Source organism: Rutilus rutilus (genome assembly GCF_951802725.1).
Source record: "Rutilus rutilus genome assembly, chromosome: 1".
NCBI classification, from domain to species: Eukaryota; Metazoa; Chordata; class Actinopteri; order Cypriniformes; family Leuciscidae; genus Rutilus; species Rutilus rutilus.
This window is the reverse complement of record NC_140209.1, coordinates 51,007,880-51,031,261: the sequence shown is the minus strand read 5'-3', so window position 1 is coordinate 51,031,261 and position 23,382 is coordinate 51,007,880. Positions and strand designations below refer to the sequence as shown.

General features: G+C 38.8%; 3 protein-coding genes across 5 annotated transcripts in view; all 3 read right to left on the bottom strand.

The window, feature by feature from the left end:
- The window catches only part of hoxb3a (homeobox B3a), a 51,891-nt gene that overhangs the window by 20,158 nt on the left and 8,351 nt on the right, over window positions 1-23,382 (bottom strand). The window contains exons 1-2 of one of the 3 annotated variants that reach the window (XM_084414436.1): window positions 18,524-19,265; window positions 3,870-4,080 (exon numbers count right to left, since the gene is read on the bottom strand). The gene's annotated coding sequence lies outside the window, so the exon portion shown is untranslated. Of the gene's footprint in view, window positions 1-3,869; window positions 4,081-11,977; window positions 13,295-18,523; window positions 19,266-23,382 lie in introns of those variants that run through there. The other 2 variants (XM_084414435.1, XM_084414434.1) reach the window with 2 other exon arrangements.
- hoxb4a (homeobox B4a) lies at window positions 6,596-11,984 on the bottom strand. Its single transcript, XM_084414541.1, has 2 exons — window positions 8,086-11,984; window positions 6,596-7,105 (listed from the first exon to the last, which is right to left on the bottom strand). The coding sequence occupies exons 1-2, from the start codon at window positions 8,507-8,509 to the stop codon at window positions 6,789-6,791; spliced, it is 741 nt and encodes a 246-aa protein (XP_084270667.1). The 5' UTR covers window positions 8,510-11,984; the 3' UTR covers window positions 6,596-6,788.
- Window positions 19,412-21,938, bottom strand: hoxb5a (homeobox B5a). Its single transcript, XM_084414530.1, has 2 exons — window positions 21,169-21,938; window positions 19,412-20,544 (listed from the first exon to the last, which is right to left on the bottom strand). Exons 1-2 carry the CDS (start codon window positions 21,746-21,748, stop codon window positions 20,297-20,299), a joined length of 828 nt encoding a protein of 275 aa, XP_084270656.1. The 5' UTR covers window positions 21,749-21,938; the 3' UTR covers window positions 19,412-20,296.

Here is a 23,382-nt window from a genome sequence, read left to right as displayed (position 1 = left end):
TTCTATTAATATTCTCTGGAGTTGTTTGGTTGTGCAGAGACAGGTAACATGCGACAGATAAAGGAGGAAAAGTCTCTTGTGGAGACCCTGCCGCGAGCCCTAAGCAACAATGGTAGGGATGCCCTTCTGCACAGCGCTGAGGCAAAACGGAAACAATAGACCTGGGGCTGAGTCAAAAGAAACGGAGCAGTACAGAGACTTTGAAGGTCAAACAATAGCCTGACTTGCTGTGTGCTTAGCAAATAATCTGCACCTTCTTTTCTATAGCTAATATCAGTCAAAACAGCTCGAAGGAACGAATAAAACGGGCGATTAAAGTGTAGCCAGCAGTGTGTGTAGCCATAGTTTTATCAAATGCAATTAGACTCTTTGCCAAAGAAGGTGAATGCAATAAAGATAAGCTTTGTGTGCAAATTAATCTCTGCAATTTTCTACGCCAATGTGCAATTGAATCCACGCATTTTCTTGTAGCCTAAGCAAGATAGCCGTTGCGGTGTAAATACAAACAAAAACATAGGATGAACTAGGCAATATGTGAATTACATAAATGGTAACATTAAAGCACCACTGTCTATCAAGATCAAAGCATATGTGCATCTGCGTTTACTGCTTTGAAAGAATTAAAGGAAATTGTGTGATTCAAAAATGGATAACGATTGCACACGTGCAATGCTTTGGAAATATGGGACTTTGTTACAAATGATTCACGATACATCTTTCAGGTTTATATTAAAAAAAACGATACGGGTCATTTTGTTGGGTCTATATTTCAGTATTTACTTATAAATAAAATTGGGAAATACATGAAGGCTAATTCTCACAACAGAAATCAGAAATCAAAAATCAAACTCGATTGTTTTGTTCTCGCATGCCAATTTTTCAATGGCAATAATTAGGGTTACATTTTTTAATTAGTGGCCAAATCATCTAAAAAATTCAAACGAAATAACTGTTAAAAAAAAGAAACAAAACAATTAAATAAATTAAATGTTTAAAAACGGAATTGCAATTACATTCAAATTATAATATAAATAGCCTACATTATAATTAAAACCTGTATAGCTTTTAAGGTAATACATTCATCTTATTAGATGTACTATTTACTAAACGTGTATCAGCAAGATAAACAATAATGATAATAAAACAACTGGTTTCATTATTATTATTATTATTATTGTTATTATTATTAGCCTATTATTATTATAGAAATGGGGAGAGAGAGCTCAGATTATAAAAATAAATCAGTCAATGAATATTCCAGATTTTTCAGTCGCTTAAGTAAACAGAGCGTTTGGCTAAAGGCTAGGTTTATACAGAGCGGCGGAGATTGATTTACGGCACTAAGCATACACTCTTTTATTGGGGACTGTAAATCTGTCAAAAGCGGTAGAACGCGTAGTGCCTTTAAAAAAATATTCTTTGATAGGGAGACTCGCAGGACAGTCGCTTGTTGAGGTCACCATGTGCATTTTCCATGTGTCAGTTTTTTTTTTTTTTTTTTTTTTTTTTTGCAACCTGGACAAGGCAATTAATTCATTTCGATTTACCCATATAGCGTATTAAATGTAGCGTTATTATAATTATTTTCATTAACGATATTTTATATAGCCTATGTTTTCACGTGCTATCAGCCAACTTAATTGTTATAACTGTGTGTGGAAAGAATCGCTGCAGCATGTGCGATAGTGTTAGTTGCACATTACATCAGAAGTCACGTTTTCAGAAGCCAAGAGTAACAAATAAAGCACCTGAATATTCCTCTTTAGTGAGCTAACTCATTACTCTTCGCTATCTCAGGAAATAATGGAATCTGAATCGCAGCAACCATTCAGTTAGTTAAATATTAATATCGAATGAAGAGAAGCCCGGTTGGAGAGATACGGAGAGTTAAAGAAATAAACGCACGCGTAATCTGCATTTTTCAAAACAAGAGATTAAACATATTTGCTGAATAGTTGTAGTAAACCATGTGTAGATAGAGCTGGGTAATATTACAGTAATATTGATGAAATAGTAGATTACTAATACGGTAGAAAAGGGAGGGGTTACGTTTAGCTGGCAGTGTTAACAATGGTGATTTGCCTTACTTAATATGTGTCTCTTTAAAACACACACACACACACACACACAAACGCGCGCGCGCGCGCACACATACACACACTCACACTCACAGGCTCTCAGCCCAGGCCCACAGAGCTGGCGCGCGCGGGCCATATATCTCTGTGACTATGCGGTGCTGACCTCCGCTCCGCGGCTTTTCACAATAATAATTCAGCAGTGCGCGAGGGCTATTTGTTTCGCAATTAGCGGCGTGAGCTAAAACAGGCACCACACCATCACATCAGCGTTACAAGGCCAAGCCGCGAGCTTTCCAACAAACCTTGAAGAAGGGAGTGGAGACGAGAACAAGGAGAGCAAGAAGGAGGGGGCTTACATGATACAATGCGAGGCGTTGTCACACAAAATAGCCATCATATTTCTGAGGCGGAAGGCCCTCTTGGCCTAACTCACAGTGTTACAGCTACTGAAATATATATAAAGGAAATCGTAAAGTTATCTCGCCGTGTGTATTCTGCAGGTCTTGACACGCATGGTGACTATTCGGGCCTTTCTCAAGCAGTTTGTGAGACGGGAGAGATGTTTAAGGATGGGTCTTTGCAAGGCCACGACTGCTGTTGTTTTAAGGGCCCCCGATAGTTTACTAGACTGTCTGAGGGAAGAGATAGCACGGTGCCCTCGGGTTACAGTGCCCCGGCCGCGCTGTTATGACAAACTCGCCCTAGGGCTTTGTTGACCATGTAACACGTAGCGCTGTCCTGTCCGCGCCGGGTCAAGGGTTTCAGAAGGGTCAGTCTGAGCCTTCGCAACAGACCTAATCGGTCAGAAAAACGTGTCCTCTAGTTGAACCCATTGCTGCCATTCTGCCTGCCTGCTGCAAGAATCGATTTTTTTCTGTCATCCCTCAACATCCCTCAATATCAGTTTCTATATTTTTGTCTTTTTTGCCACGCTCCATGCCACACAGGTCCGCAGAGGGAGGCGAAAGCCGTAAACCAGAACCACTGGCCTTTTCTCCAATGCGCACAAGAGATTGATTTGCAGGGGTTAAATGGCGGTGAGCCAGTATCAGAGCACTCGTGCTCATCTAAGCACACAACATGCAATTGAAGCAATTTGCTACAAGTCGTTTGTTTTAGGCAAATAGTTGCTCTCGAGACATTCTCTTGTGCTTTTCATTCCTGTCTGACCAACAGAGCATAGAATAATTTATTTTCGAGACCGGGCACTTTGCACCTGTGGCCACCCAAGCTCTGTGATGAAATAAAAAGTCGTTTTAAGGTGGGGAAACAGATACACATGCGCACACAAACAATATGATATGCAAAAGAAACAAAGTACCATTAACAGTAGCCATTAGGGCAAAATGTCCTATTCGCAGATGGGGGATGTCTTACATATTGCATATCCAGATATTGCTCACATGTATATATGGCACAATGCAACTCATGCATATTCACAGTGTTGATGAGAGACACATGCGCGTTCACGCGCACATGAACGGTCAAACAGACGCTGACGTGCACATTCGATTTTTTTTCACTCGATACCACTTCAGGACCAACACCCACAAATACCCCATCTAACATTTCTACAGATGTGTTGCTCAAAAGCGAAAAGAAAAACATGCTTGTGATGGCAGACACCTAGAAGTTATCGCAAACACACGACAGCCGGGTCCCAAATGCTACCCTTACTGTCAAAGCAGCCATAAAATCCATCCGTGGCACAACACGGCAAATGCGCTTCTGCTACCCAACTGTGAGAAGGCCATAAAGCAATAAAACTCAAATAAAACAAAAGTGCTGTACCTTGAACGCTGCCATCTCTCGTCCTGCGAAGATTCTCACTCGCGCTAACATTTTCAAGAGATTCTTCATGGGACATCCCTCGCCAAAAAAGTTTTCTTGTGGCATGACTTGGTGAATAGAAGATGGTAGAGAAGGGAGGGGGGGAGGGGGGTGTCTTCAAGTGCCCTTCAAGATTTCACTCCCCTCCTAGCAGAAGGTCCGAGCAGTTGTGCTGCCGAATGACAATAGGAGAGAAGACTTGTTTAAAGAGAAGCTGTGATTAATGATTTTTCTGTATAATTCTCACATTTTTCTTTAGGCTTCTGTCTGCAAATAATAGCGGTGAACTTTTGAGGCCCTCAAAAGAAATCTGTTCACTCCTATTCAAACCACTGTGGCAGAAAGGTTTTTTTTTTTTTCTCTAAAAAAATAAATAAAATATGTGTGACAACAATAGAATTCCAAGGTCTATACAGATGCCACACGCAATTGCCTCCATTTGAAGAGAGACACTTTTAAATCTCACTTTGGAAATACGATTTGGGTCTAAATCACAAAATGGTTGTATGTAGATAGGCTAGCTATATCAGGTTTATTTAGCTGTGCTAAATATTTATGCCACTCTATTAGCTCTCAATAAATTGCAGAAAAGTGTGCACATTTAACAAGCTTACCTAGAGAGTGGACCTGATATGGTTTTACTGCCTCACATTTTTACTTTTTGAAGCGTTTGACGTTATGTCCAGACAGCATTTTATAAATAAAAGGGAGAAAACAGACAAATGGCTTTAGCGGGCTGTGTGGCGAAAAGGCCTCTCTGATATCAACAAGCAAGTAATAGAAAATCTTCACGGTGCCACGGAATGCTAGCAGACCAATTTAAGGCCATACTTTTGTGTAAAGTTCAACGCCAGCAAACGGAATGTTATTTTCTCCGGCTCTATATTTTCAATACCTGCTCTGAGAAAAGAAAATGAAAATTAATACAAGGGCTGCGCCTTCCAAAAGAAGCCATTTGTCTTCTTGATTATCTATTTGGTTGTCAGGGTTTGAGCTATGGCACCGACCCGCTCCTTTGTAATATAAAAAACACACAGCTTGCGCTGGCAAACAGTCGCGAAACTGTTGTGCAAGAATTACACTCATTAAAGCATTAAAAGCCCACGAGCCGAGAAACTATTTAACTTCTGCTTTTTTTTCTAACATGGATCCATATTTTTAGGCGCATTCACGGCGTCGTTGAGCAGAGGGTTTGTGCACCGTTAAATTAAGGAGAGGCGAGACAGAAAGGAAGGGTTTTGTGATTTAGAATAAGATTACAAGGCGTAATGTACCAGGATTACTCGCAATGCAGCGATATAAATCACCAGAGAGATATGCAGAGATCTTCAAGACAGGCGAGCGTTACAAGGCTAACGAAAATGCACAATGGCAAGCCAAATACAATTAAATTGTGTTTTTAGCAAAACACAATGGACGATGGTATCCACCTATATAAGAAATATGCATTAAAAATAAGCATATCTGGCTTTAAAATACACAAGAAGACATGACACATGAAGAAAGATTATACTTTTCCGCCATTTATTAAATTTCTAGAGCTATTTACATGTAACAAAGGTAAACAGTGAAAGGTACAAGCAGAAAGAAGACAAAATACAAACATGTAAGAGGGGAAATTTACAATTCATCAGTGAGAAAACTGACCTTTGGAATGTAAAAAAATATATAATAAAATGTAAAATTATAAGAAAGAAAGAAAGAAAGAAAGAAAGAAAGAAAGAAAGAAAGAAAGAAAGAAAGAAAGAGTGTGGTATGTGCGCATGTCTACCATCAAACAAAAAGAGGGTGGTATAATGACATAAAAAAGAATAAACGAAAATATAGTGTATTTTCTCATGCAATATACGCACCTTTTATCTATACAACCCTGGCCACACTTAACTTACATTTCATTTAAACTTACAAACAAATGCTGAGATTAGCTATCGCAGATATTTGCCAGTAAGTCAAAAGAACTTAATCTGATCACTTCATAAAACTAGACAAAAAAAATAAAATAAAAAAATACAATTGAGGTAATTTAAATAGTACTTAGCAGTGCTCTCATTAAAATGCTTTGCGTTGTACCGGTTTTGGTTATACATATCTATCCATCCAGCTTCATTGAACCTTTATATTATATTTAAAACTAATAACAACTAATTAGTAATTTGCTGTTCTTAAACTGAAAAGCGCTAAACAGGCGATGAAACAAGTCCCTGTATTTGTAATGAGCGACAAATGGACCACACGCACAATAACCCTCAGTCCCATTGGCATTGCATTCGAAATGCAAATAGCAAATGCAAAATAACCTAATTGCTACAAAATACAAAACTTCATATCAGTTGAAAAACACTCGGCTAGTTATTTTTAAGCCAGGGGAATAAAGGGAGTTAGAAAGGGCTTCTTGACAAAACAGAGCGACTCATTTATTAAGCACAACGCTAGACGTCGAGGTAATGGGCAGGCCTACGGTTCATCCTTTGTACCACAGAGTAAACATGACAAATGGGGCCGAGTTTGGCGTGATTAAAGATGAAACACGGATCCATCTTCACCCAATCTGAAAACTATCTGCCGCCTTCTGTGCTTATGGAAGGGGCGAGTGAGCAGGAAAGGCGTGCGGGATAAAAAATGGGAAGCAGACTGGGAAGGCAACCCATCTATAGTAGCATTTGTGTTCGAGTCTCTTCAGTCTTCAGTCTCTTCACCCATTTTTAGTGTTTAAAAGATGAACATGTTCTTTGCTCCTTCCCCCCCACATCTTCCTCGTATTTTTTCCCTGTAATTAGAGTGCAGGGGAGAGTCAGGAGACACAACGCGGGTAAAATCCACGTTCTACACTCCATAAAATTAGATTTTATAATTGTACGTGTTTTGGGCAACAGTGGAGGGCTATAGACTTGACGGAGGTCCGCTAGCTCGGTTCTGATTGCTGCCCAATGTCGGGCCGCCGCTTGGATTAGTGTTGGCAGAGTTGCTGCGTATTTTGGTGTTGGGAAGCTTATGGTCCTTCTTCCACTTCATGCGCCGGTTCTGAAACCAAATCTTAATCTGTCGTTCGGATAGGCACAATGTATGGGCAATCTCCACCCTCCGTCTGCGGGTCAGATAGCGGTTGTAATGGAACTCTTTCTCCAATTCCAGGACTTGCTGCCGCGTGTACGCTGTGCGTGAGCGCTTTGGTTCGCCCCCTGAATAGTTCGGGCTCACTGTTGGGATACAGAGAGCGACACGTTACAAAAAAGTATAACACTCGCGCGCACACAGCCCCATACACACTCACATGTACATAGATATGTACACTCCAAAATCACACGCACACACACACACACACACTACAATAATATAGTGTAGTATATTTTTTATAAAATCCGCTCGTATTTGCAAGTGTACTATGTGACTGTTAAAAGATCCTATTGTGCAAAATGGTAAACAAGAACAAAAAAGTGGTCATTGTATGGTATTTAGAATAAGCAACTGAATAAGGGACGTTCAATTCCAGACTTCATGGCTCAAATTAAGTCATTAAAGCAGCACAAAATACAACAATAGGGATATTGCATTTTTGCATAAGAAATCCTTAATAGAAATACATATTCAGCACTAACACTACAAGGGAACAGCATAATCTATAGTTGGCTATGGGCGACTAGTGTTAATCCGTGATTTTGCGTTTGCCCCCTTTTCAGCGCACACCATGGCAGCTCTATGGGTGCATGCAATAATTATCGCGGAATAATAGTTCATAAAAGAGTTCGACTGTTTGTATTACCATTAATGTTTTATTATCGTCCTCATAACTATGAATATTTTAGCTCTTATAAGTATTTTTATACTAACAATTGTGAAGTGGCAGTGTAAAGTACACATTACGTCCAGTCACTTAAAATCAAATTACTAAAACATAAAACCTTAACTTATGGATTACATGAGAACTCATAAACCTCTTCTCGGGAAGAAATTAGAACGAGAAAGTTGCATAGACGCCGAAAGAGCTTAAAGAAGGAGTGCAATAAAAATTTATGGAGGGTGTAATTATATTGCCCTGCAAACAGACGATCGTAAATCTCGACCAAGGGCAACTTCATAAGGGGAGCAATAGATTTAACGCCGGACATTAGGCTTTCTAAAGTGGCTGAGCTGTCTGCGTACGGAAACGCACTAGTAAGAGAAGTTTAGCTGCACTTACCGATGTTTACGTGGACTTTTTTCATCCAGGGGTATACCACGGGATCTTTCCTTGAGGTGACCGTTGGAGTGTTTTGGCTAGTAGGAGTCTGACCGCAGGCAGGCGGAGGGCTTGGAGTTACCGAGTCGCAGTGATGGCTTGGTTCAGAGAGAGGGGTTGAGAGTGCGGTTGTGGGTAGAACGTGACCTCGTGGAGAGATGACCGCGGCAGGCTGCCCCGGACCCTGGCACGATGTGTAGGCTGGGTCGGCGCAGCCCGACCGCTGGTGGTAGATCGGCTCATGCTGGAACGAGGGGTCTTGCCTCTGGGCGCTGTAGTAGTCCGGAGAGTGACTGGGTAGGTAGTCGCTCTGGGAATATTCCTCGCAGGGTGGAAACTTAGGGTCCACATAGTTGGAGTTGATCAAATAGGAACTCATGGCCATTAATTTCTTTGAATTGCACACAAAATATACTAAAATTTATATGTATCCCTTTACTCGTTTTCCTGTTTCGTAGAACCCTCCTACTTTCTGTCAAGTGAACAAAGTTAAGGGTCCATGTGACATCGTCAGCCAATAGCGTGGAGCTTCGCGATTCCCGGATAAGGAAATGGGATTAGTCAGTTTGGATCGCGCTCATCAACATATCGGAATAGTCCAAAATTCCATACTTTCTCATACGTTGCCGTGCGCTTGATGAGATAGTGAGTGAATCAAAACAATAACAAGCGAAAGCAGACACAGCGAAAAGGCATGCTCGATTCTAGCAGTCCCACAGAAAGTCACGCCCCCAGTCCCCTTCAGTTCATCTGCACATGGAGAACATGACTACATCTCTATAAAGAACTGTTCAGATTTGGCGCACTGAAATACTGCTAAAATTTGGCTAGTGTTCATGAAACGCGGTACCAGGGGAAAGTGACGCAAGGAAATCGCCATGGCCAAGGTCTTAAATGCACTCGCTAATAACGGTGAGAGAATGGTCGTGGCGTTAGCAGCGTGTCAGAGATGAATCTGGGCTTGTTTAAGATCGATAGAAAATTCATCAACTAATTCAGGTTACAAAGCCTCCTAAATCACAAAGGAGACCTTCTGCATTTAAACGTAGTCTGCAGTCATTCCACTCCAAACAGCGCGTTTATCCTGTTCGCCTAATCTACACACAATGAATAGTAATTTATGTGCTCGATTCACTATTAATACCAGCAGCAAATATTTCTCGTTGTTTACTGATAGTGATGTAAAAACACGGCATTCAGATGGTTATAAATCAGTGCAAATCTCTACATACCTTCTTCTTTTTTTTTTTTTATCTCTTTTCGATTTCTTTAAAAGTCTCACTAAATATGTGACATCATAAACGCCCTTCAAATCTACACCACAATTTATAGAAAAATATAGTAGCTAAGGAAAAAAACGTTCGTTCCTGCTACAATATTTCCAGTACCAAACAGTCGTAATATTAATAACAATGATAAAACAAAAGTAAAAAATGTCATCTTCTTTGCCCGTTGAAGTTGAATGTAGCCTATACATCAACTACATACTCCCCTAGATACGAATTTGTGACTGTGCGTCTGTTTACACAAATCCGGATCTACAGGGTATATATAGATGACAGGTATCTTCTTGGCAGGTATTGAGAGAGCCTGCTCACCTTGACAGCGCCTTCCCAGTGTCAAGTTGTTGCACCTGGAACAGTCTGCCTCCAAGGATATCAGCAATCTGTCTCGCCACTTAATGGATCGGTGCTTCCTTTATAAACTTTGCTAATGGTTTGTGGTAAACACTGGAGGTGGTTTTTTTTTTTTTTTTTTGTTACATTTCTCCCTATAGATAGCAGCTAAACACACAGCTTAAAAGAGTAAAATTGACTTTTTCCCCCCATCTGTGGCCCAGAAACAACACTTCCTACCGTCGAACTCATAGTCTTTGTCTCTTCGATACTGAACAGTCGAAGCGCACAACTTTGTCGTCTAATGTGCAAATTTTCTGTCAAAAATGTAAAAAAATCTGAAAGAAAAAATTTAATTCAATGATTGTTAAAAATGTATAAAACGTAATAAAACGGCTGGGACTAATACAACAATATAATATCTATTCACGACAGTCTTGGGGGAAAAAAAGGTCATTAGAGTCAATGCGGGTACAGGCCAGAAAGTAAATGCGACCGCGACAGATCTCAATAAAGGTCAAAGAAAGCTGGAGCAGCCACTGGAATAAAACATGTGGGTTTTATGGCAGGTCAGCTCTGTTTGCTACCGGCAAACACCAGTCAAACGGCGAATAAATAGAGAGGTGAGAGGGTATAAAACAATAAAATATGCACAGGACAATACCAATAGTTCTTTAACCCCCTGACACCAAACATTTTATGACTCCTTAAACAAGCGTTTCTCTCCCCAAACACTCGGCCCATCATTCCATGAAAAACGCTCTGAAATAAAGAACTTCTTATTAATTCTATGGAGTTTCCTTTTGTTTTGGGGATGCACCGATAATTTCAGGATGTTTTTTTAGCTGTGCAGAAAAGGTAAGATTACCTTATTTAACTCTACCATTAGAACGGAGGATAGTGTGAAAGTGAAAAAAAATTAAAATAAAACGAAAACGGATTCAAATTTAAATATTGTATTTTTAATTTAAAATCATCGACATTACCTTATTTATTAGAGCAGCAAGCAGTACCGCAGTCTCGTCAATAAAACATTTCGTTTGCCACATTTCATAGCTTAGCGAAAAGAAAAATCTACTAGAGTATAAACAGCGAAAAAATATTATTGTGGCCGCCGAAATTGTCATTGCTTCACATGCCAAAATATATCAAATTAACTACAACCGAAACACAATTAATCGTAATAATTTTCGTAATTACCAAAATGCTCATTTAAATACATATTTAACATTTTATTTGTCCTTTTAGTTTGTTTAATGATAGCTACAATTATAATTCAGCAAATGTCTATATTTATACGAAATCTTAATCTACAAATCTTAGAGGGTGTATGGTTTTGAGTCTTTGTTCTGCTGCGGTTTAAGTGACAAAGGCAAAACATAGTAAATGATTATTAACTTGATTCCAGAGTATGCATGAAATTAATGTTTCGATAATTGTATCAAAATAACATCGAATAGTATCGAAATATTCTAGAACGAAGGAAAATCATTTTTCATTCACTGAGCAGTTATAGAATGTGTATAAAAACTTGTATCATATCAAAGAAATCTGTAGCACCCCTAGCGTTTGGCAGTCAAAGCTCTGGCAATTTTTCAAATGGGCCTCTGCCATTTTCAGCTCTTTTTTTCAACTTGCCTGACTCTTTTCTTCTCTTTCAGTTCATTTTGATTGCTGCTTGGTATTAATCGTGCCGAACTTCTTACACTGAAGCACATTAGCATCCATGTCCAGTAGAAACTATGAAAATATTGTTACGCTTAAATGACTTAAATGACTTTATTTCGCATGTAAACTATATACACCTTATTTCACATTTTAGCGATGAAAATCTATTGTAACAGCAAAGGAGAAAGTTCAGCCTTGGTGTCCACTCTAACCCTTTCACCCCCTGAAGTCCCCGACCTCGCCTTCACCCCCGTGAGCCATCTCCTTCTAAAAGCCATAGGGACCTCGAGCCATCTGCCTCATTATGGGGTTAATGTGTACACCGACAGGCATTCAAAGCCGCGGCTCAGAGACTATAGCCAAGGTAAATATTCACCATATAAAACCCACACACTCAACAGTGCAACTCCGTGGGGCTCGAATTCAAAGTCATAACTCCGTTATGATAGGAGGGGGGACCCGTACTCTCGCCACAGTGTGCGCGAGCACGTGGTCCGCGTCCGCCCAAGCAAACACCTGCAGAAGAGAGCACGGCGATATGCAAATGAAGCGCCTTTTTCTTTACTTACTTTTTTTACTCTGAGCGTCGCACCTCGCATTTCTGTAGTATCTCGCCCGTATCTCCTCTCCTTTGCGGTACGCGCTCTTTGCAGGGGATTGTCGCCGCTCCAAACCCTTTCTTTCCGTTTCAACCGTTCCTATGCGAGTCCCTCCGTCTAAACCCCCCCTCACTCCTTTCTCCAAAGCCACAGGTTTAGCCCGTGACCTCGCCGTGATACCTTTGTGTGCTCAACTCCCTCTCATTTCCGTGGGTCCCCTCGAGCTCATCTTTAACATCACGCGACGATAACAGACAGGCAGAAATTAGAACATCCAAGAAGATCCTCAACCGACTTAAGAGCTCAGAAAAGCAAAAATAAGAAAAAACACCGAGCCACCAATTTCTACAACAGGAGTCATCGTGCCGTAACTATTTTCCGTTTTGAGGCTTTATCTTGCTGGCAACACGAAGGGGCTTTCCCCACACAACGCAGCCATCTCTATCCTAAAACAACTAAAAATAAAATGCACGTTAGCCTCAAGCCGCTGTGAGCTCTACAATACCATTGGGCGATATAAGGCATTTTGTTGTGGACTCTCAAGTTTTCATATTAATCTCGCACTTTGGCAGTCTTTGTTAAACAGCGAGGCGTGTCACGAGTCCCAGTACATTTTAATATTTGTTAGACGCGCTGACCTCCGGTTCACCCCTTCTCTGGGTCTCTCCCACTCTAAAGTTCTATAGTAATGCATGCATAGTGTGTTCGCTCATACTGAATTGTGCCCAGGTCATTACTTTGAAGAAAAATGGCTCGAGAAAGGGGGGTCATTCAAAAAGGCTTTATAACCCACAAATCAGTTCAACCATAGAGCGATTCTTTATTTTCCTAGTTGTATTCACAAAACTAAAAGAGATGGTCAACGTGAATCTAAAAGTCCAAACTATAAAACGAATTTACAATTTACAAAATATTAAAAGTTCGTTAAGGTTTTTTTTTTATTAGATTTTTTTTTTTTTTTTTTTTTTTTTACTATTTGTGTGTGTTAGGGTTGCCTAATCTATTCGAAGGGTAACGACATCCATCCTGGGTGTCCATTCGTCCATCCTGACGAAAACACTAATTCTAGAATTTTAATGATATAGCCTAAAACAATTTTATTTAAGATATTAAAATGTTTATATAGCCTATAATATAGGCTATACAATTATAGATACAAATTATAATAATATATAGTTATATTACATATATATATATATATACAATTTTGACACGCAAAATGAAAATGTTAACGGTTGATAATAGCCTATTTATTTTTTGCGAACAGATGAAAAAATAAATAAATAAATAAATCCAAAGGCTATATTTTTCTTTCTAGAAACGCCACGTGAACACAAAATATATATAATGCAGGGTACAACACTGCCCAGCAACGGCACATGTTAGGATGGAATGGAAATTAATTCGGTGAACTCCATCTGAACTCCAAATGGGGCGAGTTTTCTAATATAATTATTCACCACTTACGTAGGTTATTTCTCAGAATATCAAGCCGTTCAGCATCACATCATCCTGACTCACCACCATTAGTCTTAATGTGCGTGCCAATAAATTAATATTCATGACCAAATTATCAGTTGCCCAGTTTCTAACTTAACATAGCTAGGCTACTCCAAACACGCCTTTAAAAACAATATTTTATTTATCACATAAAAATGAAAACCAAACTAGATCTAATCCCAATATCTAAATAAAGATTTAATGTTTTAAATAGTTTTATTGCTATTGTTATCGTGAATATTATTCATTTCGTTAATGTTTTAGGCCTATATATAATTTTTTTTCATGATGATTGTTTGGATATGACATGATCACACTAAATCTGAGTTCCCTAAGAAAGGGAAATGTGCTTCTTAAGCAAATTTCCTTAGTTTATTCGAGTTGTGGGTATAGGCACAGCAACGTGTCTACATTTTAAACACGTAAACAAAATACCGCAGGTGGTCTTCCGTTTCGAACGCAATTAATGTGATCAACAAACTAAAATGTGAAATACAATAGGCCCAATACAAATAATGAGAATGGCGTCGCTTAACTAACTTATTTCTTTCACAATAATTTTAAGAAAATATTTTATGTGCGTAGGCTACCGTTTAACACGCATCCAGCGCACTCGAAATCCCAAGCTCATGCAGAAAGCTAGTTAATTTTCTTTCTTTAAAAAAAAAATTGATATAAATGTATAGGCTATTTATTATTCTGCTGTAATCACATGAAGATTATTATGAAGTAGATGCTAGTCAGAAACCCTGTAAGCAAGCTTTATTTGTAGTTATCACGTTAGACAAAAAAGGTTTGCACAATTCGCATAAAGCTCTGAATTTATTGAGAAATTATAAAGTTCAAAATAAAAAAATTAAATAATAAAAAAAATTTTTGCAGAAAACAAAGAGAAAAAAATAACAGCAACACTTTTTTTAACAGGTAACTGTCGAGCTGATTGTCATCTTACTCATTTTTTTCAGGAGCCACGTTTCTAAAGTTCACAAAGGCTTGGTTAAAGGCCTATTTGCCTTTGACTGGCCTTACTTGTCTAATAACTAAGCCGCCTCGTCACAAAATCCATGGAACGCAATAAATGCAATAAAATGCATCATTGAATGAGATAAATTATGAAAAGATTCGCAACATCATGCCTTTTCGTTGATGCCCTAAACCTCAAGATTCGATTGTCTTTTTTTTTTCTCCCCAACACACCCTTTCGAGGGAACGTGCTTTGTTGCAAAGTCGCTCTCCTCAGTTCTGCTCTTTCTATCATTTTTCTAATCTTTTCAAAAGAGACAGTCTGAAACCCCTCACTCCCCCTCTTTCTCCTTCTCCCACTTTGCCATTGACATCCAGCGATTGGTCAAGCGCAGCGAGTCGACAGCCAACGACCGAGTCACGCACTACGTAAACTTTTGACCCCTGAACTTTTTGACCCCACCAAATCTCGCGCCATTTCTAACGAGACTACGTTCACCTTCACTCGCTGTAGACAGAGAGAGAGAAGGGAGAACGAGCCTCTCATGTGGCTAAGCCATAGCTTTTTGCTTTCTGGTACGACAAAAGCTTTGAACTAGGCTGGCTCACAATGTAAGCTTCTACAGTCAAAATGCTGAATCCGAAAAGCACTAAATGGTCACTATTCCGATCACGAAAAAAAATCAACGAAACGTTGTCGGTGGAATTTACGATAGTATTCTATGATCATGTAAAATGCGTATTACGAGACGTTTCCAAACCCTTTAGTTGTTAGAACAGGGCGACAAGCAGACACCAGCATCCTCAACCATCGTGATCTTGGTCTGAAGCGGGCTCTGCTGGCGACAAAGGAGAGCTACATCTGAGAAAAATCCAACTCAAGCTTGTCAGGAGGAGAAAATAAATGTAGCCTATTTGTATTATTAAAAAAAAAATGTGCATAGAATAACTCACAAATAAGACACGTAAATAGCCTATATATTCGCTATATAATTTGAATAAAATAAATAGTAATATAAAATAAATAATTTGACTTATTTTGCCTATAAATGTTGTGTTTTACATTGTGTTTTTTTAGTAATGATACAATTTTAAATCCAAATTCTTTTACGATTTGATGTTTATATTAAGATTAATGTATACACGTATAGGCTATATTAAACAAGATAGGCTATTTATAAATTTGTTATTCGTTAAGTAATTTTGTTTAATTTATTATGCGAGTTATGTATATGTAAACGTACATGTCCGCACATTTGAACAAAATAAGTTTTATTTTTAGTCTTATCTCTTACTCTAAGTCTAATAATTGTTTACGTTGTCTAAATTAACACTTTAGGTCGATTTATATTTATACTAACACTTTATATAGCCTACTATATTATTAAACATTCCAAAAAAATGTTTTGAAGAATTTGTAGCTATTATTTAATCAGGGTTTTTCTATTATCTAAGTCAGGCCATTTTTAATACGTCTTAAACCGGGTCATATAATCAAGTCGTAGTTTAGTGGTTAGCCCAGATATGGCGTGCGGGCGACGCGAGTTCAAATCCTGCTTGTATCATCTGCCAGTCTTGTTCACCCTTGTTCTTCCTGGTCTCATATCAAATTATCACCCAATAACACAGAAAACAGAGACACTTTAAATGTTTGTTTGTCTGTTGTTTAAATGTTTTGTTTGTTGTATTGGCTTGCTCGTCAGATATTGAATACAGATGTTAAAATACAATTGCATAAAACATTCTCAATCAAGAACCTCTTTTTTTTTTGGACAAGCATCGCATAATTTCGCTTTATGCACTCGTTGTATTGTTTCGCGCTTGCGCCCTCGCAGCAGTGCCCGTCTGCTGACCCCTGGATGATCCCGTCCCTATGCATTATGGATGAGAAATGCTCGTAGATTGCCCCTATCAATATGCAAAACGCATTAGTCTTAAAATTGCTATTTAAACGTTCGAAATTGCTGCGTCTACGTGGTAGAGGGCTTATAGAAATCATAGAAATTGATTTTTAGTACCAGATGCTCAATGGACATAGAATGCTGGAAACTTTAAATTGAAAGTGAAATTTCCTGCTAAATAAGTTCTCTGAGCCTCGTTTCATCAATAAAAATATTGTAATTCCAAATAGTCGTATATGTCTTTAGGCTAACCTTTAACACCACATTTATAGACTCTAGTCTTTGATCCCCTCAGTTTGTGTCAAAACCTATCACACACACCCTGCAAATATTTCTCTGACGCACAAACACACCTAGAATTAACGCCCAGTCGCCTTAGTGACTCACAGCACATATAAACACTCAAGGGATACTGCTATTCCTCTTTTTGCATTGTCTTATATTTGCATTGTATGCTATATAAGTATGGACTTTATGATTGCGGATGACCTCGATTGTGGTTGTATAGACGCTTGTCTTTTTAAGTGACTTTAGAGGAATGCGCGCATTTTTGCTTGCAGGCCGGAGCCCTCCCCACTCATATCATTAAAGAGGAAGCTAATGAAAAATTAAACGGTAGCCCTCGACTCATGCTCACGACCACAATTTCGCCTTCCTGTTTACGGCCTGAAACTTCCTTACTCCGTTGCTCGGACACACACACACACACACACACACACACACACACATACACACACACACTCCTTTACTCTCTCTTGTGTGTGTGCGCTCTCTCTCTCTCTCTCTCTCTCCCTCCTTCTCTCTCTTTCTCACACACAGAAATGCCAAATGGAGGGCTATAAAATCTGTAACACTCATTGAAAGTAGGCTGTAAAACACCCTGAAAGCTTAACATTTATTATTTTGGAGGTAATGGTGATGTTTAATGCAGAGGAGCCGGAAAGAAGCAAACACGTATTTGATAAGCAAAATAAGCAAAAGTTTTTGCTTTTTGTATAATTTACAATGTGTTTTCCAGTAAAGGTTAAGATCTGGCAAATCTTCAAAAGTCAGTATGTCCAACATACGGTATTGCACTTACATAGGATACATATTTTTTCAGTGCCGTTTGCAATGAAATTATATGCATTTTAAATGTTTATGACTATTTTAGTAGGCTTGTTAAAAAATTGCTAGTGTTATTATCCATTGAATAATTTAGATGATCATTTTTTTAGGTAACTGTTGTCGGAGAATATGTGGAGCTCGTTTTAAAACCATAAAGTGTTAACTACTGAGGTTTTCGTTATCTTTATAATCGCATAAAGGTTACACGCTCTGTAGTCACGGGAAACTTTTGTAGGATTTACAAGACATAACAATTAATAGCAAAAGCATATTCTTGGTTTCCCTGTTTCTACAGATATAATAAAAAATAGCAAAAATGTCATTCGCGCTGCCTTGAGTGTAATATAATGATATACAAACTCGAGATGACCTGAGGTGACAAAAAAGCTCTAAAAAGAAAAATCAAAAATATTTATTCACAAAGTATAATTATACTACCCAAATACTTTGCTCCAGTTATACAACTATGTGTTCCTTACACGCTTCCTCCCTGAAAAATACAGGGGCGGGGAAGGAACAAAGCTTTACTTGTAGAACCTTAGGGAGGCATATTGTCATATTGTTGTGTGTGTGCGTGTGTGCGTGTGTGTGTCTGTAAGAGAGAAAGATCCAGTGAGATGTTTTCACCTATTTCACAAATATGATTGTTCCAATGTGCAGTTGCAAACTAAAGAAAATGGTCACAAGTCAAGACTTTACGGAAAAAACATTACAAGGATAAAAGATAATTAAAACGTATCCACTATTTAAATGTAAACATAGTATATTTATTATATATTTATTATAGTATGTTTAAAAATGACCATTGCAATTACAACCAAGTTAATTATGCTAATTCTGTTAGTAATATACTGGTATATATGACACCTAACTCATATCACAGATCTCATTTCTTCTTGCCGTCAGAGAAACAACATGATTGACACTTATACTTGAGACATACCCCTCCTTCCCTTCCCTTCCCTTCCCTTCCCTTCCCTTCCCTTCCCTTCCCACATCTTCCTAGATCAAATCACCGGCCAATGCAGCCTTAAATTGAACTTACTTTGAATGTGCACGGTCCACTGTCCATATTTCCGCCTCCAAATGAGTAAAACCGGAGAGACATTGCACTGACTAGACACTGGCACTGTAGTGGCCTACTGGTACGCTCTTCCTCTCACAACTGACCCTTTAGAATCCCCTCGAAGCAGTTAAACCGTCACTTGCATTCTAGAATGTGAAATATATAGTACATTGTCAACTCCCCAAAACCATAAAACTAACTTTATGGACCCCACGTGACTTTTGAGAGCCAGTAAGGGGTATCTATCTGTGGCCTGGGCGATTTTTACGATCTAACTTCAAGATAAAACGCTCATCCGTTTGACATGTAAATGTCATAGCTACTTTTTGTATAGTTTGGGCAAGGGGAAAAGCAAAATTACAAAAGGCAAGTGGCCGTTGGTACACTGCGGAGACCTCCAACCGGCTCTCAAAACTTAGAGGTAGAGAAGAGTTTGGCACGCATGGTAAGTTTAAAGGCTCAGTGCTTGTTTACTAGGACACAGAAATATGGGGTGGGCTAGCGTTTGTAAATTATATAAACATTCTGGAAAATGTGTGTTTTAAATGTAGTTGTAGCCTACTATAGAAACGTCTTAACTTATGTATACGTCAGGTTTTGGTGAACATGTCTCCTAATGTCTGTTTTCGCTTAATAGTAAGTGCGGTTTAGCGTTTTGCTATTAGTGTCCAAGTTGTGTGTGAACTGTCAATATACAGTTCACGGATCTGCATTGTGGCGTAGCAAAACGTTTCTCAGTAATTTAAAGGACCGTACAGATATTTGTGTTTCAGATAATATTATGAATGTGTAATATATACCTGTCAATCATTGCCAAGAATTAGTTGTCTTGATTGTGCGTAAATTGAAGAACTTTCAAGAAATGTATTAGATTTGAATATGAGGAACTTTATTTTTTTACTCCAAGTTAAACTACAAACAAATACAAAAAGCTTTTTGGCAAAATGCTAACAGGCAGTTCAACATGACTTTTTTTTTTTTTTTTTTTTTTTTTTTTCGTTTTCCACACGTTTGCCGTTCATTCTGCCTTCTACAAATAGCCAACTGATCACAATAAAAATGTTCAATATGTACATCCTTTTTGGAACATAAACATGATCCAGTAATATACAATTACATATTTGGAATACAACTATACACACGTATGAACGGGTACAAGAATTTAGTGAGGACTATTTACACATTTCCTTTTTTTTTCTCTCTCAAAAATAATAGAAGAGTTTGAACACATGACAAATCGAATGTGATTATTTAGACAATTATTAAACAGAGGACCATGAAACATACAGAGGCGTCTGCTAAATTTAATGCAGTCACCACTAAACTAGAGCTTCACTTCATACAAGGGCAGGTTCGTTTCTAAGCTGTAAACTCAAAAGGTATACACGTATAGGTAAATAAGTTATAACATTTAAGAGCTCACATGCTAACTCTCAAGAAAGCATTAACATAGCACTTTACACATAAACAATATTCATAACAAGAACAACAGGCGGTATATTGAGAGCTTCTTTCCCCTTCAGTTTTATTTACTTGCCAAAATTATAGTCACCATAGTATTAAAAAGAACAACATGTGAACACTAATTTTCGCTTCATTATAGCAGTACCACAGTAGAATTTTAAAATGCCTAAAACATCCATAACATGCCAAAAGGTGCCGCGATGTACAGTACTTTGTAAGTAATGTTTTGAGACCTATTTTTCCTCGTAATTTTCTTTTGCACACCACGTAGTAGGACTTGGGATACAACTATGGCTGGAAAGCGCTGCCTGCGGTAGCCAGACTCATGCTCTTCAGTTTATTGTCCTTTTTCCATTTCATCCGCCGGTTTTGGAACCAAATCTTAATTTGACGCTCTGAGAGGCACAGAGCATGGGCTATCTCTATCCTCCTCCTTCGGGTGAGGTATCTATTGAAATGGAACTCTTTTTCCAGCTCTAGCGTCTGATAGCGGGTATATGCAGTTCGGGCCCTTTTGCCGTCTGGTCCAGTCATATCTGAATAATGTGGACAAAACGCAAAGGGGAATAAAGATTAGCGAAAATTGACCTGCACATCATTTCAACAACAGTTTCCAACAACTTTTTGTTATAGATACACATGAGTGACACGATTTACAACTGAATGCGTACAGGGAAATCACCAAATGGGACAGTGCACAGCGCCTCACTTTTGGCTCATGGCGTTTGTTTTTGTTTCGTTTCGCTACTTACAACCTCAATATTTAATACAACCTCAAATATTCGCAGTTATTCTATAATCACTTTTTTTCCCCGCTGCTTGTTTATCCATCCCACTATCATCGCATTTTCACCCCGTTATTTCTCTCCGTTTTATTAGCGGTTCTCCAACACTAAACTAATCACATTCCCACACACCATAAAGCTGAACTTTTCACAGAAACAACAACTTGTAAACCTTCCTGCCTCGCTGCCCTCTCTTCCACCCCGCTCTCATTCTCTCCTCTACAGTTTGCGAGGCTCCACACTTGATAGATTTATGGCACTTTCACGGAAATCTAAAATAAAGACTGTTATGACGCCACACTGAATTTAAATCAGAACTGAACACAATACGCATTTGCTAACAAACAAAAATACGTAAACATAATACGTGTGTACCATGGCTAATATGTAGTTTCCTCATCCAAGGGAATATTTGGGGAGCTTGGCCATCGGACGTCGCCGAGGTAGTGGAGGTTGCCGTGCTCTCTTGCTTCTGTTGTGTCCGAGGTGCGGAGTTGTTCGCTCTGTGAGACGCGTCCTCGGTCTCAGAAGAAACGCTGGCTTCGTCGATTTCTGTGAAATGTGTGTTGTTGTTGAGATTATTACCCGCAGTGGTGGTGCTTTGGTCGGAAGGGGGCGAAGAGCATTTGGGTCCAAGGCTTTCGCTGTTGGAACAAGGCAGCGGCTCCGGAGACGCGAGCGAGCAGCTTGACGGCTGCCGGAATCGCGTCTCCGGGGCTGGAGACTGGAAGACCCGGGAGTTGTCCCCAACCGCCCCAAAGTGGCCAGTGCTGGTTGAACGATTGACGCTTAGGTCCATTCCATTGTAGTTGTAGCCGTAAGAGCCTGAATGCATGGTGCCGGAGTCCCTGTACGAGGCGTTCATAGCGCTGCTGCTAGTTCCATAATTTAGTAACTGATAGTCAGGGCCATTTGGGTAGCGCCCTGAGAACGAGTTTACAAAGTAAGAGCTCATTTAGGTTGTTTTAGAGGGCTTGATTTGTAGATCTTGGTCGTTATAACGCTGTGCTTCACGATTTATGATGTATTAATGAATTATAGCAATGCACTGTACTTCGTTTTTGCTATGTATGCGGCCAAATATGGGGGTGGGGGTGCGTTTGAGAATCACGTGCTTTTGTTGACCAGTCGTAAATTCTCACTGATGACTTCAAGAGGTAATTCATGCTCTATGGTTACAAATGATGACGAGACTGGGAGTCGTTAGACTCGAGTCAACGTGTACCTCCCTTTGCAGGGATTTGCTGCATGTGAGCAGACAGCGTCACCTACTGGGAATGAAATTTATTGCACGATTGGAAGATATGTTGAGCGCTCAACGCTACTTATTTCTTTTTTAAATGGCAATAAAAGGGATTTTCGTTGTAGTTTATTGTGATATTAATAAACTTTAGTGTAGTTATTGACCCTTTACGCATACAAAAATTGCCCAGAATCTATAATGCGTACTTGAAATTCAAATATTAATATAAAGGTGAACTGTCACATCATTTCGGATAATATATATATATATATATATATATATATATACACACACACACACACACACACACACACACACACACAAACTTATTATTAAAACGTATAATAATGAATATGTTAATAATTAATAATAACACACATTTTAAGAACATATTAAGATTTTAGTTGTATGATGTGAAACCCTACGGCCACTCTAGTAGTAGCCTACTTTAAAATATTATAATAATGATGAAAAAAATTAAGCACTGGCAGCTACATTAACTAGGCTACATTATGAATACATAATAGGCTATACAATATTAAATATACAAAATTCAAACAAATCGTTAAATTCCGCAAAATTCCAGTGAATCCTATCGTTGGATACCACAGAAGTATTTTTTCCATCCTAAGAAGCGATCTGACTTTTTAGTAGACGTCTTCCAAAGATGAGTTCCTGTTCGCACACTGTATGGACAACATAAGGAATGCGAGATCGTGATTTATGTTCCAAGATGATATATGGTTTGTTGACAAAACGCCAATTGCTGCTTCATGTATGTGCATGATGTAAAACTGTACTATAGACGTTTGGTTATGTTAAAGCCGGAAAAAGACCGTTGAAATACCTCAGAACAATATTAACTCTTATATTTTAGCAATATTTAATTCCCTGAAAATAGCAGAATTTAACAATAAGTAACAGATTTACAATATTCTAGCCTGCGAAGAAGCGTGAAGTTCTCTCACTGTGCTCGGTGAACACATTCATGTATATATACATGTATACTCTGGTTTGTAGAATTTTTGTTTTAATGTAAATTGTGTGTCTGATTTTGGGTTGAATTTGTTGACACAATTAGGAACCTCCACTTATTGTCGCTTAGCCCTCCAGGCTGTAGAGTATCTCAGGGTGAGTGACCAGCGCCCACAGGTCAGCTTTCTCTTTTGGTTATCTATTAAAACCTGCTGAACCTTTTCACCTCTCACTTTGTAGGAAGTATTTTGGAACCAAGTGGGCAACGTTCGGCCTTTTAGTTGTACAAAAAGCGAAACCAAATCCCTAACTGAAGAGTTTTGGGGCTTTGTACATGAAGTCAGAAAAACACGCGACCACTGTTTGTCCTA

Bases quoted from the DNA above. Each gene is read 5' to 3' on its own strand.
- hoxb4a (XM_084414541.1), bottom strand. From the start codon at position 8,509: ATGGCCATGAGTTCCTATTTGATCAACTCCAACTATGTGGACCCTAAG. The intron at 7,106-8,085 runs GTAAGTGCAGCT...GTATCCCAACAG, and splicing joins AAAAGTCCACGTAAACATCG to TGAGCCCGAACTATTCAGGG.
- hoxb5a (XM_084414530.1), bottom strand. From the start codon at position 21,748: ATGAGCTCTTACTTTGTAAACTCGTTCTCAGGGCGCTACCCAAATGGC. The intron at 20,545-21,168 runs GTACACACGTAT...CACATTATTCAG, and splicing joins GAAACTACATATTAGCCATG to ATATGACTGGACCAGACGGC.